We start from the raw sequence: 16,203 nt of genomic DNA, 5'->3' as shown, positions 1-16,203 counted from the left end.
CCGTGGGGTGGTGGGGATGCTGCTGGAGGGACTTCAGCACATGAGGTTCTCTGCTGAACTGATGATGGCTTTCTTGCAGCCACGGGTAACACAGCACCCTGTGATGCTGCTGGGGTTGGCACCCACTGGGCGCCAGGGTTGGGTGTCCCTGGGGCTGGGGGATTGAGCTGAGTGCTTCCCTAACCACGGCCTCTTTGGTGCACAGGTCTGCAGGAGGCTGCAGGGAACACGTGTGCACGCCTTGCCTCTTATCACCACTGCCTGCCCCGGCTGCTCCATCATTTCCTTGTTGTTTCCTCCCAGGGTGAGCTGCTCTGCATCTTTGCTTTCTGCTCACACAAAACGATGGTTGCAGAACCGTCTGCAGCGAAATAATAAAATAATAATAATAACAGAACAAAGCAACAACTGCAACAACAACAAAACCCGACGAACTGCAGCACCCCAGGCATCCATTGACACAAATATCATTCGAACACCCCCTGAAGTCTCCACCATGCAGAGCTTCTCTTGGTCAGGGGGGGCTTTGCTGCTCTGCTGCCAGCACTGCAGCCATGGGGGTGGGTGTATCATACCTCTGGTGGGGAATGCTGCTTGCTCGAGCACTGCAGTGCCCTCAATCTTGCATTAGGATCCCTCATAGGAAGGAAGGAGAAGCCCAAAGAGCAGACTGTTGTAAGGATGCTCTGGTTGCTGCCTGCTGGGCTAAGCACTGCATACCACTCTGGTTTGCAAGCAACTCTGCAAGGCTGTTGCAGCACGCTGCAGGGCCAGGGGAGCATCGTACCCTGCAAACCTCACTGCGTGCTCCTCACTGCAGCCCCCTGCTCCTCTGCACTGCACTTCTGGCTGCCATTCGCAGCTCTTTGTTATTTTCTGCTGTTCGTTTTTACAGACAAAAAGAAAAACAGCTGACAGCATCCCGCTGCTCATGGAAGGAAACTATTTAGGGACACAACCAGTGGGTTTTGGAAAACGTACCACAAGAGGAGAGCTGTGCTTCCTTCCAGGCTCTCTCCCTGCGATGCAGCGGCCGCTTTGCTGCCAGCTCAGCCGGGCTCCTCCAATTTCCAAGCGGAATAATTGGGAGTCAGCTGGAGCCGGGGGCTCTTTGTGCTTCCCGAGCCTTTGTCCCTCTTGGAGAAGGACGTCATCCTCCTGGAACTGGTTTGAACACGTCCTCGGAGCTGGCTGATGGGTTTGGCAGGGCTGGGTTTGGGGGAAGAAGTGGGTTTTTGAGAGTTTGGGCTGAAATGGAGCAACCGGTTGCGCTGGAAATCGGTGCTCTTTGAGATCACCTCCAACCCAAACCCTTCTGTGATTCCATGAATGCCTCCAGAGCCGAGCTGGGAAGCGATCAGAGAGGAGATGAGGAGATGGGCAGCTCTTGGTCGGTGCTGTCCTGCAGGGGGTGGGCAGAGAGGACCCTCCTCGGTGCCCCCCATCCTCTGCTAAAGCCTTCAGGAGATGTGGGCTGAAGGTGGCTGTGGGGCTGTGCTCTGCTTGCAGGCAGTGCTGCCGTCCCATGCTGGCAATTCACGGTTTGGAACTTCTAAATTTGTCTCTTTTTGGGTGAATGGTGGGGAAGGAGGAGCGCAGCGCTTCTCTCTCTCTCGCTCCATTGTCGGATCAAAGTCATCCCGGCTTTAAAGGCTTCCCATTCAGCGCGGGGCCAACAGGGAGCAGGATCGTTAAAACATCCGAGCACCGCCTTTCCGTGCTTTGAAATCACTCGGAATCGCTCCAGCTCTGCACAACCACCCTGAGCAGCTCCTGGGCCCGGCCACGTGTCCCAAAATGCAGCTGTCACCGGGCTGCAGCCTGCAAGCTCACCCCAGTGAGCCCTCTGGGGGCAAAGCAGCTCCCTTCGCTCCTGAGGATGCTTTGTTTATCTCTCCGTGCACAGGAAAACAGCTCTGCCTTGCCAAGGCAGCAGCACGAGCATCTGCACAACGTCCACGGGCCCAGTTGTGCACCATCTGGCAGGGTCAGGATGCTGCTGAACCACCCTGATGGCAAAGGGGGGCAGCAGCCGAGGGGCAACGGGAGCTGCTCAGGGAAGAGCCCGCACTGAGGACGCTGCTCCGGGCAGATCGATGCTAATCCCATTGTGTGCACTGCAGAGCTGGCAGCAGAGCAGGAGGGCAGCAGGGACAGCCCATCCCCAGCCCTGATTGTGCCACTGGTGAGCTCAGGATGCAGCACTTCACCCCCAGGCTCAGCTTCTCCATCCCAAATCCTCCTTTTTGCACCACCTCCAGAAGGCAGCTCCGCTTTCCCTCCTGATTATTATTATTTTTTTGTGGCTAGGAGAGACCATTGTGTTCGACCACTCTGACTTCCTGCATTAGGCAGGCCGTGAAGCTCCACGTGGCACTGAGCCTCATTATTAGCATTTATTACTGCGGAGGGAACGAGCACAGAAAGCACAGCTCCACGGGTGGGGAGCTTTTTAAAGCAATCACCTACGGCCACGCAACCTGTTATGAAAACTCTGCATAACCGAGCTGGATTTGTTACGTGACGTGTGGGTAATTAGGGGGAAATCAACGTCTCTTGATGAGATGAGAGCCCACCGTGTTTGTTCTGGAAATGAGGGGTGTCAGTGGTGTTGCTGGGGGTGTTTCCCCCCCCTGGGGGCTGTGCAGGAGGGGATGAGGGTGGTAGCAATGCTGCCTGATGCCCAGGTAGGAAGCAGCAGTGCTAACACTGGCTGCTCAGTGGTAGATTTGCCCAATCATCCTCCATGCTCAGTGCTTTGATTCCAGTTTTCCTCCCCCTGCACCCCAACCCCACTGAAGTCCAGCCCAGGCAGGAGCTCTCTGGACACAAAGCAGCTGTTTGGTTCGGTTTGGGAGGAAGAGGAATAGAAGACCCCAAATAGTTGAGGACACAGTGAAGCTTTGGGCAGCTCGGAGTGGGGTTTAAGAGGTGATTAATGGGTGTGTGATGAGACAAACCCGAGGAGCAGAGCAGGAGGAGGGAGGGATTGAGCTTGGTGCAACGTAGGAGCTGCAGTCCATCTCCTCCCCATCCTTCCCTCCCCTCAAACAAGCACCTGGCTTAGCCTTAACTCTGCCCACCTCTCCTTCTCCCTCCCCATCACTGCAGGATGGCTCCTGTCCCCATTCACCCTGCTGCACCCAAAGCCACCTGCTGACCCAGGTAAGACCTCCAGAACTTCTGCAAGCCAAACTGAGCTGCTAAAGGGTCTGGGTGAGGTTGGCATCTGGGTTCTCTTTCTCCCTTCTGCACAATGTGGGAGGATGAGAGAACTCAAGGAGCCATCAGGGCAGGATGCAGCCCTAATGCTGTGCCCCAGGTGGCGGCATGGGGAGAAGGAGGGAAGAGACAAGAGGCTGGACTCATCGAGGCATTCACAGCCTGGCTTCCCTCCTCTCTGATTTTGTTTAAATTAAGCCATCTGCCCACATTAAATGGTAAATTATCTCAGCTGCTGCTTGTCTCCCTGTGGGGAAAGCAGCTAGAGGAGGGAGGAAAGGGGGGGCAAAGGCTGCAGAGCTGCCTCTGGCTGGGACCCACGATGCTCTCATAGAGGTGCTGCCTCTGATGTATGCCAGAAGTCAGACCCAGGTAAACCAGCTTTGCTCCTTTGTCCTTGGCACAGGGCTGAGGGCTGTCCCTGATCCACCTGATGATGAGCAGCGAGTCACAGCGGGAGTCAGCTCGTGTCCTTGGGCGTCCTCTGGGCACAGCACTCAGTGGAGCGGGGAGATGGGAGCCCATATGAATCTTCAGCTCAGAGCAGCGAAGGAATCCAGTGTACCGGGACGGCAGCACCAGAGCTGCCATGAGGAATGGGTAAGGCAGGACCTGGGTTAGGTCAAGGGAGGCTTGAGCCTGATTGTTATTATTATTTTTAATTATTATTATTATTTTGCAGGTGGCATCAGCAAAAGGATGGCTTGTCATCGTGTTGACTGAGCAAGAGCCTTCTGGACCTCTCTGAGCGCTGGGGGGCTCTCTGGTGGATGTCTGTCCCCAGGGAGCCCCATGCCCTGTGCAGGGTCAGACCTGGTGTGCCTTTTCTCACTTGGTGTAACATCAGGTGAAGCTGTAGGGTCACCTCTGCTCCCATCCCCAGAGGCATTTCGGGGCACCTCACCTCAGCCTCTGGGCTGTGACGTGTGGGTGCTGATGGGCTCCCAAGAGGAGGCTCCTGGATCCATCCCACACTGAAATAGGGATGCAGCAGTCAGTGGAGCATCCCCAGGGCAGGGTGAGAAACGAGGCTTTGAAATCTTGGGATTAAAAGCAAGCTGTGCATTTTCCCCTGTCCACACCTCCTCTCTCCCACCTTCCAGCCATTATTTGTGAGTTATTTTCCAATCAGCAGGCTAATATTCACAGCAGCTTGAGTCTGAGGTGTGAGAAACAACGGCAGTGCCAAAGCTCTGAATGTGCAGCAGGCACCCAGGGTGGGATGGGTGGAATGCAGCGAGAGTGTCAGCAGCAGTTGTTGCATCTCCTTGGAGTGATGGTGACCTGATTGCTGGCAGTCTTTAGCCTTGGGCTCATTAAACACCAGCAACTTGGGTCTCATAAAGCTTTCTGGAGAGATCCGGAGGAAAATCTCAGCTCTGAGCATCCTTGGGCTGTGAGCTGTGTGCTCTTGTGTCCCTGCTTCTCCATCTGCCCTGTTGGATGGTTTGGAGGAGGCTGAATGGGAAACGCAGGCTGGATCCCAGCGGTGGAATGCAGGGGTCAGGATGGGGCTGTTCTGCTGGGGTGATGCAGATGTGGGTTAAATCCTGCTCTGGGCTGGGGGGGCTCTGGTGCAGTGTGCCTGCCATCATAAAGGCCAGCAGAGCTCAAGCAGGGGGGAAGTGCTGGATAAAAGGTAATGGTGGGTTGCAGGTGGGGGAATTCAGGTAGGAAGCGGTAGAAAGCCACAGAGAGAGAACGGAGGAGAGGCAAAGAGATTTTTGCCCCTTTTTTCCTGCTGGAAGACAGCAGGAGATGCTTCACTTTTCCAGCAAAGCCACCGAAAGGATGCAGGCAAAAACCAAAGTGCCCAAAACAAAGCAGTTGGAGGCGAGGGGAGTGAGAAAGGGATGGGATGGATGGAGCTCAGAGCCCAGGAGTTAACGGCCTGTGAGCAGGATGGATGGCGAGGGTGGGGGGCAGAGCCTGAAGGGCAAATCCAACTGCAGCAAAGATGAATGAGGGCACCCAGGATGAGCACTGCAGCTTCCCAAGGGCACCGCAGGAGGATGGGGCAGGAGACGGCCGCGGTGATGAAGGGGTTAAACAAACAAAGCGGTCTCTCGTCGTTTTCCAGCAAACATTTGGGCTTTCTGCTCCTTTGTGTGCCTCTCCTGGCAGTGTTTAGGTGCAATAAACCCACATGTGTGTGCGTGTGCAGTCAGTGCCCTTCCCTGAGGGCTGCCGGGGAAAATAACCTCCTCCATCTGCAGGGCCTCTGAGCCGCGGGATGGGTGATTATCCACAGGTGTCAGGCGGGGAAACTGAGATGTAAAGCAGTGGGATGGATTGGAGCAAGGTGGGAGGAGAGCCGGCAGCGGGGCTGCAAGCAACGGGGCTGCAGTGTTTGCTTTGAGGGTCGCCTCGAACCATGAAGATCAGGGCAGAGTCTGTGCTGAGCTCTGGTTTTGTCTCTCATGTGAGATCGTGGAGGGGTTGGAAGTCTCCCCTGGAGGCTGCTTTCAGCCCGGGTTCTCTGTGCTCTCCATCAGCTCTGCTCTTTTTTTGGATGGCTTTTTTTTTTCTGCACCCAGCCGGGCATCCGTCTGCAGACAGGAGAGATGAAAATGAGCTCTCATCTTCTGCGGAGGAGAAGTTCATGGAGAGATGGAGGAAAAGCGAAGGGAAATTAAGCAGAAATAGCTTCGGGGTCATTTAAAAATATCCCCACGGCTCCCTGAAATATAGACTGAGCAAGAATTCATAGTCCATGGCTGAGGGAGCTCCAGGCACCGAATGTACAGAACGGTCCTTGATGAAGACCCATGGGATGGGCTGGAAAGGAGAGGTTGTGGGGATGGAGGGGGCAGGTGAGGGCTGCAGGCAGCTCCCAGCCCCCCCCCTCCCCATGCCCACCCGTGTGATGATGCACTGGGGGATGAAGCTGCCATGGGGTGATGTTTAGGGGGTGCCAAGCACTGCGATGGCAGCAGCGTGGTGCTCCTTGCATCGTCCAGCCTGTTGGTTTTGAGATCCTGCTTTCCATCTTGCTGTGCTTCAGGAGTAAGGAGCCCCCCCTTGTTTCTAACAGCATCCTGGACTGAAGGAAGGCTAAAAAGACAGGTCTGGATCAGCCAAAGCCCATGAATTATTCACTGCTTCTCCGAGTTGCAGAGGATCCCATTACGAGGTGCAGAAGGGTCTCCTTCAGCAGCACAGCCTCACCCAGAGCTGTCAGCTCAGAAACCCAAGAGCCGGAGGGATCTCAGCTCGCACCTTCCTTCCCCAGGGCCAGCGCTGCTCCCATAGCGAAGGCAGGCAGGCTTTGACTTTGGGGCTCTGCCTGAAGGTTGGTGGGTGTCTCCTTACAGACCCGATTATTGATTGTCTCCTGCTTGAATTCCCACCCTGTCCAGATTGTAACTGCTGCCCTCGAGATGACGGATGGAGCTGTCAGCCTCTGATTTATTTTAATTGCCGTCTTCTCTTCCCGCTGGCGATGGAGAGGCACCGTGCTGAGATGCTTGAGCTGGAGGCTCTGGGGGCATCTGGGTGTTATTATTATTATTATTTAGAGGTTGTCCGGGTTGGAGCATCCTCTTTTCCTGTCTGTCTGGTAAAGGAAAAAGTCCCTCTGAAAATACACAGTCCGGGCACATGGGGGCCATCTCCTCGGTCCCCATGTGAGGGTGCTGAGCTCTGCAAGCTGCTGATCAGCTCATCCCTTCGTGGCTGCTTGTGCAAAAGGCTGAGAAGCACCGTTTGCTGCAGGCTGCACCCTTGCTTCCCTCCCCACAGTGGGGAAAGGGCCTGAGATTGTGCTGGGAGCTGGGCTGGCTTTGCACAGCATCTCTTAGCGTTGCCTCTCACAGCAAGCAGCACTCATCCTGCAAGCATGTCATGCTTGGCAATGACCACAGCTTGCAGCAGAGATGGAGGCCGCCCCTGTATGTCCCCTCTGTCCTTATCCAAGGAGAGTTCTCTGCCCCTTGCTGGGGCTGAGCCCTATATCAGACATTTGGGGACATTTTGGGGGCTATGTGAGGTTCCCTTGTCCGGAGCTGCCACCTGTTTGCAGGTCATGCAAGGCTGCTGCAGAGCTCACTCATCACATCATGGCGCAGCAGCGCGTCGCCGTGCAGTGACATGGCAAAGCATGGAGCAGAAATTCCAGTGCTTAAAGGCACCGGGCTGAAACTCGTCTGCTGAGCGTGAGGACTTCGCCATCCTTCCACAACGGGTACCCAAAATCTTCTGCCTCCATCCCAGTAGATATCACTGGATGGGGATGGGGAATGGCAGGAGGGATCCCTGATGGATCCTGGGCTGCAGTGCAGGATGTGGCCCTGCTCTGTGCTCCTCGCGCTGCCTTAATTCTTTCCCCTCTTTGGGGCTTATTCTCCCCTTTCTATTCATCTCCGAATGCTAGGTGGAAAGTGAACAATTACTGCTCTAACGGCTCCGCCAATTCCTTCGTGACTTATCAAAGCCGAGAGGTATGGGCAGAGGAGGAAGGGCGATGAAACGCAGAGAGAAGCAAGAGGGAGCGATCTGCCCAGGGCTGGGATGGGGTACAGCGGAGTCGGATCCAGGTCCGGCAATTCCTGGGCTGTCGCTGCCCTCTGCCGGCTGCGGGGGCCGGGGAGCAGCGGGGTGCCGGGATGCTCACAGAGGATGCTGCCAGGTCCTTGCTGCTGTGCAGTTCGTGGGATTGGTGCTGAGCTGGGCTGGACGAATGGAGATTGGCTTCGGCTGGGCAATTAGCTGATTGACTTCAGAGCGTGGGGAGGAGAGCAAAGGGAGGAAAGACGGGCGGTGGGGCGAGCTGTTCTCACTGAGCACGTTCAGGTGTGGAAGCACAGAGCCGACCTCAGGCTCTGCTATTTAGGCTGCAGGACGCAGCCTGCTCCTCCTGGCTTTCCTCGAGGTGCCGTGAGCTGTCTCGTGGTTTGCTGCCAAGCCTCACCAGGAGCCCATGGGGTGGATGTTCTCCAGCTATTCCTTCTGCTGGCCAAGGCAGAGAGCGTCACATGAATTGCAGTGAGTGTGTGGGGGAAGCTGAGGTCGGAGTGCACGCCTGCTCACTCTTGCATTGCAGAGAGGCTCCCAGGAGGGCTCTTGTGGCTTTGCCTAAGTGAAGCTAACACATTTCGACATCTCTAATGGCCAGCTGGGATGCGAGTGGATCTCCAGGAAGAATGGAGGCTCGTCTGGATGCAAACCTGCCAACGGGCCAACGCCTCCCCAGCGGAGATGCTCAGAAGCCATCAATGCAGGGGGCTCGGCACCCCTTTGCCTCTCCTCCTCTGAGACCATTTCTGCCCTGGCTTTGAGGAGAAGATGCTCAGTTAAAACCTAGAGAAGGGTTTCTGCAGAACACAGCATGTTTCACTGCTCCTGCAGCACCCAAGAGTCCCCCAGGATGAGTGCGGCTCTGCAGAGGGACCCGGAGGGCCGGCTCCCACTGACTCCAAATGTAATTAGACATCTACATCTAGGCCAGGGGCTCAAGGGCCATCTGGCACTTTAATTATTCATGCACGTAAGTAAACACAGACAGAGCGCTCGTTATCTAGCTTGGGCCTGGGGAGCCATTCCTGCTTATGCAGAATCATTTCTCATGGTCTGACACAGCACGCGCTTCTCCAGGGCTTACTTTGGGTGCTGCATTATCTTTCCCTACCCCCAAACTCCCCCCTTCCAAAGGTACCAGTGCCGCCAAACCACCCATTACACAAATCCACGTCTGCCGTTGGCTGATGAAGGGGTGGATAAACTTCAGAGGAGAAGTCCCTGCTTGGAAGGAGAGGATCTGGAGGAGGGAAATGAACTGAAGCGCCTGCCAGGAGAGCCGTCCCTCTGGCGATGCGGCCCAGTGCTCCCCCAAGGTGTCTTTTAAGCTGTGACTCATCAGCTGTGGAATTTTAATTTCTGTGTTTCGCTCCCAACCTGAGGACCTTGGCAGTTAGAAATCTCCAGCATTCAAAGCGTTTCTTCTCGAGGCCGTGGAGCTGTGCCACGTCTGACCAGATGCAGCCTCCAAGGCGAAGCTGCAATGTGGCAACAGAGGATTTCCCCCCCACGTTTCGATCTCACCTGGCCAAGGAGCAACTCCTGAGCCATGGGACACCCATGGAGGGCTGATGAAGGGGGTTAGGGTTATCTGTTCTAAACCAAAATGCTGGGGTTTTGTTTTCAACTCTGGAATGTTCTGCTCCCCAAAGCACGCTGTGGGTTGGATCTCCTTCCTGAAGCTCGGGGTGCAGAATCCTTCCTAGCAGCACAGGTCCTGGAAGGGAGGCATACAGCAGTGGTGCTGACAGGGCAGTGATTTTCCTCTGGGGGAAAGAAGAGGCCAAGCTCTCTCCTCCTGTCGTGTCTCCCCAGGAGAGCAGCGATAGGAGCTCATTTTCCGAAGCCCAGCTTATTTCAAGCAATTCCCATCGCTCCTAGCCCTATATTTAGACTCCAGCTATTTACCCACAGCTCAAACCCACTCAGTTTTGCGAGGCTCGCTGAACCGCGCCTGTCAGATGGAGGAGATGCGACAGTGCGACACAAACCCGAACGGGCCGCTATTAAAAACCCCGACTCACTTCTCCGTTGGACGCAAACGTCCAGGGGGAGTGATCCCGTTACTGCCCACCTCCCCGAGGAGACCAATCAAGATCAGAGCGCTCCTGACTGACGACCGCGTTAGCCAATTCGCGTGCTCCAGGTCGCATCCAATCAGATGCCTGGGGAGATTTTCTCGTCCAATGGTAAACGAAGAGCGGAGCGTGAGCAGCTGCCCGCGCTTCTTCAAGAGTGGCGTTGGCTTCAGCCAGTCAGAGCTGGGCAGGCAGGGTTAGCAGTGGCCAATGGAGAAAGGGGGCGGGTAAAGTGCTGCTCGCGAGAATTTGAGAGGGACGACGGGAACCTGCGGACCAATGGAGAGCGGTGGGGCGGCAGGGCCGCGACAACTGGCAGGTGAGAAAGCCAATCGGAAGGAGGAGAGGATTTGGCCCAATGACCAATGAGTAAAGGAGGTCCCTCGCCGCCGAGCCGCTCCTAGTGACAGGAGAGCGCGTCCAATCAGAAGGCCGCGCCCTTTCTAACTATCCAATGAGATAGCTGGGAGGGGCGGACGGGGGGCGGCTCTTCCCGGCGCGCGAGGCCGGCCCGTAGACGGACATCTCCCTGAGTCAATGGGAACCAGCATCGAGAGGGCGGCCGGGCGGGCCTTCCGCCTGGCGGGAGAGAGAGGGTGGGGGCGAGGCGCCAAACGGCCAATGGGCGCCGAGGGGGCGGGGCCGGCGGCCGCCGCGGCTTCCAAGATGGCGGCGGATGCGTGAGCGCGGCGGTCAGTCCGTCGGTGAGGCCGCCGGGGCGCTGGGCCGGGCGGGAGGCGGCCCCGCCGGCCGCCGCCATGAAAGGCAAGGAGCGCTCCCCGGCCAAAGCCAAGCGGTCGCGGGGCGGAGGGGGCGGCGAGGACTCGGCCTCCTCCTCCTCCTCTGCGCGCGGCGAGCGGAGCAGCAAGAAGCCGAGCGGTTCCGGCGGCGGTTCCAACGGCGGCAAAGCGGCGGCGGCGGCGGCGGCTTCCAACGACAGCAACAGCGGCAGCGGCCGGCGCGGCCCGCACACGGACAAGGCCGCCCGCGCCGGCAGCCGGGAGTACGAGAGCGGGGCGGCGGCGGCGGCGGCGGGCGGCGGGGGCGGGCGGCACAGTTACGGCGGTAAAAGCGCGGAGCCGTCGCGGAGCGGCAGCGGCCGCGGAGCTGAGTCCAGAGCGGCGGTTGCAGCCCAGTCGTCCTCCTCGTCCGAGACGGGCGGCGGCGGGGAGTACAAGACGCTGAAGATCAGCGAGCTGGGCTCGGCTTTGAGCGACGAGGCGGTGGAGGACGGGCTGTTCCACGAATTCAAACGTTTCGGCGACGTGAGCGTTAAAATCAGCCGCCTCCCGCCCGGCACCGGCGCTGCTGATGAACGCGTGGCTTTCGTCAACTTCCGCCGGCCCGAGGATGCCCGAGCTGCCAAACACGCCCGCGGCCGCCTTGTGCTGTACGACCGCCCGCTGAAAATCGAGGCCGTCTACGTTGGGAGCAGCGGTGGGAGCAGCCGGAGGCGGAGCAGCCGTTCGCCGGCACTGCTGGATAAGGAATCTCCCTACGGAACGACCGCCGTGGGGCTGGCGGCGGCGGCGGCGGCTGTACGGCATCCTGCAGCCGGGGCGACGCAGCGGGCTTTGTCCCCCGCCGGCAGCGGTGGGGCTTTGGGTTATCGGGACTACAGGCTGCAGCAGCTCGCTTTGGGCCGCCTGCCGCCTCCGCCCCCTCTGCCCAGGGAGTTGGAGAGGGAGAGGGACTATGGGGGTTTTTATGAAGCGCGAGTGCGGCCGGCCTACGGGCTGGAGCGGGTGGCCAGCGTGGCGGCTGCTGGGGGATTCCGTGGAGGAGGAGGCGGTGCTGGAGCTGCTGGCGAGGAGGAGATCAGCCCCGAGGATGACCAGAGGGCCAACCGCACGTTGTTCCTGGGCAACCTGGACATCACCGTGAGCGAGACAGATTTACGCCGAGCTTTTGACCGTTTTGGGGTCATTACTGAGGTGGACATCAAAAGGCCGGGGCGCGGGCAGACCAGCACTTATGGTTTTCTTAAATTTGAAAATCTGGACATGGCGCACCGGGCCAAGCTGGCCATGTCAGGAAAGGTGCTCTTGCGCAACCCTATCAAGATCGGGTATGGTAAAGCCACTCCAACTACCAGGCTCTGGGTGGGTGGTCTCGGGCCCTGGGTGCCCCTTGCCGCCCTGGCCAGGGAATTTGATCGTTTTGGCACCATTCGTACCATTGATTACCGCAAAGGTGATTCGTGGGCCTACATCCAGTACGAGAGCCTGGACGCGGCGCAGGCGGCGTGCACCCACATGCGTGGCTTTCCCTTGGGTGGGCCGGACCGCCGCCTCCGCGTAGACTTTGCGGATACCGAGCATCGGTACCAGCAGCCCTACCTGCAGCCCCTGCCTTTGCCACCTCCTGCTCATTACGAGCTCGTGGCAGAGGCGGCTGCTTTTGGGGCTCACCGGGGAGCCCCTCCCGATCCGCTTCGGGGGGCCCGGGACAGGACGCCACCGTTACTCTATAGAGACCGTGACAGAGACCTTTATCCCGAGACAGAGTGGGTGCCACCCCCACCCCCTGTACGGGACAGGAGTAACCGAGCAGCTGCCTACGACCCACTGGAAAGCCTAGAACGCCGTCGGGATGGTTGGTCCTTGGAGCGGGACCGAGGGGAGCGGGAGTTGGGCAGTAGTAGGGATCAGCCTAGGAAAAGGAGGCTGGCCGAGGACGGAGGCCGGCACTTGGACCGCTCTCCGGACAGCGAGCGCTCCTCTTCCTCTCGGAAGCGTCACTGCTTGACCACGACCACACCGCCAGACCGCAGCCCCGAGCTCGTCGGAGGGAGGGAGCGTTACAGCAGCGACCCGGAGCGCTCGTCGTCCCGCTTGCTCCTCTTGGAGCGGCCCTCTCCCATCCGGGAGTCGCGGAGGGGCAGCTTGGAGAGGGGGCAGAATGAAAAGCGTGACCGAAAGAATTCCGCTGAAAGGGAGCGGAAACATCGCACTTCTGCAGCAGCTGCTGCACAGGAGTGCAAAAGCCCGGCCAAAAAGGATGAACGTGCTGCAGAGGGAGGCGGTGGAGGCTCTCGCCTCAAACCTCCACCTCAGAAACAGCAGCAGGACGGAGCGTCGCAGGCTGGGGGAGCCCCCAAGCTGTGCTTGGCGTGGCAGGGGATGCTTCTGCTGAAGAACAGCAATTTCCCGTCCAATATGCATCTGCTTCAGGGGGACCTCGGAGTTGCCAGCAGTCTCCTTGTGGAGGGAGCGACTGGTGGGAAAGTAGCTCAGCTCAAGATCACCCAACGTCTTCGTCTGGACCAGCCCAAGCTGGACGAGGTGAACCGCCGCATCAAGGTGGCTGGTCCCAATGGCTATGCCATCCTTTTGGCCGTGCCTGGCACATCAGACAACCGCTCCGCAGCCGGGGCTGGCGAGGCCACCACCTCCACCCAGAGGCCGCTCAGGAATCTGGTCTCTTACCTAAAGCAAAAGCAGGCTGCTGGGGTGATCAGCCTCCCTGTGGGGGGCAACAAAGACAAGGAGAACAGCGGGGTCCTGCACGCCTTTCCGCCCTGCGACTTCTCCCAGCAGTTCCTGGACTCCACGGCCAAGGCGCTGGCCAAATCAGAGGACGACTATCTGGTCATGATCATCGTCCGTGGGGCATCCTAAGGCCCTCGTGTGCTCTGTACCCAACCCTGCCTACTCCTCCACACAGCCCCTCCAGCGTGTGCCAGGTGCTATGGGATACAGCCTTAGCCAGCCCCGTCGTTATTTTAAATTAGATCTTTGTAGGTGATTTTCCTTGCCCGTTTTTGTTGTTTTGTTGTTGTTTTTTTGTTTTTGTTTTTTTTTTTCTTTTTTTTTTTTTCTGTTACTGCATTTTTCTATAAAGTTAGAAGCCAGAAAAGGTTGGTTAGCCATTAGAGTGAGTAGGATGTTCGGAGAATCCCTTATCCGTGGGGATAGCAGGGAGGCTCGGCCTGCTTCGATTTATGACAAAAAAAAAAAGAAAAAGAAAAAAAAAAAAACCCCACAGCAAAAGACTGGGGAAGGGGGTGGGATGGGGGGGGGAGGGAAGAACAAACTCCCATCTTCCTCGTTTCGATTCGTGTCCTTTTCTCATTTCATGTATTTTTAAAGCAAGTCGGACAGCTCGTCCTCTGTTATAGAGTTCCGAACCGAAAAAGACCAGATTTAAAGCACTCAGTAGTTTGAATGGAAAAAAAAAAACAAAACAACCCACATCCCTGCTAAATGCAGCCTGGTGTCAGCTGTTGTTTTGAATCGTGGTTGTGCTGTGATGGCCTCAGGCCCACGTCGTCCCCTTCCTCAGGAGCCTGAAGGGTTTCCCTTTGAGTCCTGTGGCTCGAGGTCGATGTCCTTCAGGTGAGCAGCACCTGCTCTTGGGTTCACTGCAGAACGTGAGTTTCCTTGATTGGGTGTTTGATTCATCTGGCCCCCACAGAATGCATGCACTGAAAAGTGTGCTTTGTTTGGGTTGGTTTTCTGAAAGCAACAAAAACAAAACAGCAGGCGTATTTCTCCTCTTTCTCTCAGTTCTGTTGTATCCCATATATGCACTTTGGGTTTGTAGCAGTGACAATGTTTGGTAAATAGCTGAGGACTTTGTTACAAACCATGAATGTCTTGTGCTTACTCTGGTATGCAAGAAAACAAGGAGGTGCTTTAAGAATATATTGTGGTTTTTTGTTTTTACTGCCTTTCTCAAAGAGTTGCAGGTACAGTGGGGTCTGCTTCCACAGTGCAAACTCTGAGCAAGTGTGCTTCTCTCCAGAGATGGTTTTAATTCTGTGATAATTTAATTACCTAAAAGTTCTCGTTATCCTTTTACCTCTTTGTTAATAGCAAGGAACTGCTGTCTGCTAGGAGCTTTTCAGGTACATACAGTGGGCATTACATGAGGTTTATCAGGCATGAAGTGTTCTTAGCATCTTGGAGAAGCGCTCCTGGGTGCTGAGGTGGGAGGAAACAGTTTGCCTCGATTTTTCCAAAGAACTTTGCTCGTTTTCTCATTGGTTTTCCCCTCACTGGGCACTTTCCTCCAGCTGCCACACTTTGCTGATGCAGCACTGATGAGGGGGGAAAAGGCATCCGAACCCCCGTTGTTTCAGTTAACAGCTGGAGGGATGTTGTCTCTGGCTTCTGAGCTGAAGGGTGACTCTGACTGTGTTGATACACAGGCCCTAAAATGTAATCTTGCACTTAAACCCAGAATGTAGTCTTGCACTTAGCCCCATTTTCAGAGACGGGCAATGTAAACGCAGCACTGCTCCTCTCGGTTGCCCTCCAATGATTGGTGCAGGTTGGTTTCCCCATCGACTTCCACCACACACACACACAAAAAAAACCCCATTCTAAGAGTGGGGATGGGTTGCCAGTCATATCTGTGAAGGAGATGTGTTGAATGTATTGTATGGACACGGCAGCTGTGTGGTGCACTGGGGTTCGCTGTTGCAGAGGTGCGTTTCCATAGGACCTCTTGATGGAGCAGCATTCATTGGGGCTGGGTTTCCCATTCGTGGCCTGAAGGAGCAGTGCTGCATCCCGAGCATCACTGGGAGCTGAGAACTTGAATGTGGCAGCGTAACTTGAAAGCAAATTTTGGTTTTAGAGCCACTTTTCTTTCTAAAAGCCTCATTTAATGCTCTTAAGTGTTTGAGGGTGAAATCCGGGCTTCCTGGGTTCCTGTCCTTCAATGTGAATGTAACAGATGGCAGAAATCAGCCGTTCGTCTTACTATTAACAAGGAGAACTCCTCAGAATGGCACCAACAGTGCAGATAACGGCGTGTTAGGAGATGATCTGGTGTGCTCACCACTTCCTGCACTGAATGTCTGTTTGAATTCTCACAGGTGTCTGTTGTGTGTCGGCATGCAATCAGCGCCGCTGCTGACTTGCTTTCAGTGCTCCTTGCATTTGGGCTGAGTTTTCCCCTGAATCCGAAGCGGGGAGCAGAGTTTGAAGGGAAAGAAACTTGAACTGCTGGCAATTCCAATCTGCCCAAGGCCCCAGAAGAAGCACTGATGTTACCACTGACGTCCAACGCTGACGCTTGCTGAGCACGCTGCTTGTTCATGCTGACACCCAACGGATGGCTGCGGTTGTTTTAAAGCCTGTAAAACTTGGGGTCAACACAGCTTGTCCACGCATCAGAGCAAACTGTGGGTGAGCAGCTGGGGCAGCGTGGGCTGCCTTTCTCCTTGTTCAATAGCAGTGGTTGTGCTTTTATGGGTCGAAGCCGCGCTGCGCCGCAGGGCAGCAGGGAGCGTGGCAGGCTGTGTTTGACTCCAGGTTTTCTGCTTTCTTGTGGGACGGAGTACCTGCTTCTTTAAATCTGGTTTCTTTGTGGTTGCTGCTCTGTTTTGTAAGCAAGGATTTTTAACACCCTTTGAGGGTAATTAATGTCAATTCATTGA

At 56.4% G+C, this 16,203-nt stretch overlaps 1 protein-coding gene across 1 annotated transcript; it reads left to right on the top strand.

Annotated features, from left to right (window-relative positions):
• Window positions 1-10,466: 10,466 nt before the first annotated feature.
• RBM15 (RNA binding motif protein 15) lies at window positions 10,467-13,665 on the top strand. Its single transcript, XM_052698434.1, has one exon. It carries the CDS (start codon window positions 10,574-10,576, stop codon window positions 13,433-13,435), a length of 2,862 nt encoding a protein of 953 aa, XP_052554394.1. The 5' UTR covers window positions 10,467-10,573; the 3' UTR covers window positions 13,436-13,665.
• Window positions 13,666-16,203: the final 2,538 nt, after the last annotated feature.

Source organism: Tympanuchus pallidicinctus, unplaced genomic scaffold, assembly GCF_026119805.1.
Source record: "Tympanuchus pallidicinctus isolate F22 unplaced genomic scaffold, pur_lepc_1.0 scaffold32, whole genome shotgun sequence".
Taxonomy (NCBI): Eukaryota; Metazoa; Chordata; class Aves; order Galliformes; family Phasianidae; genus Tympanuchus; species Tympanuchus pallidicinctus.
Note: the sequence above shows the minus strand (reverse complement) of the source record. Positions and strands in the feature narration are given on the sequence as shown.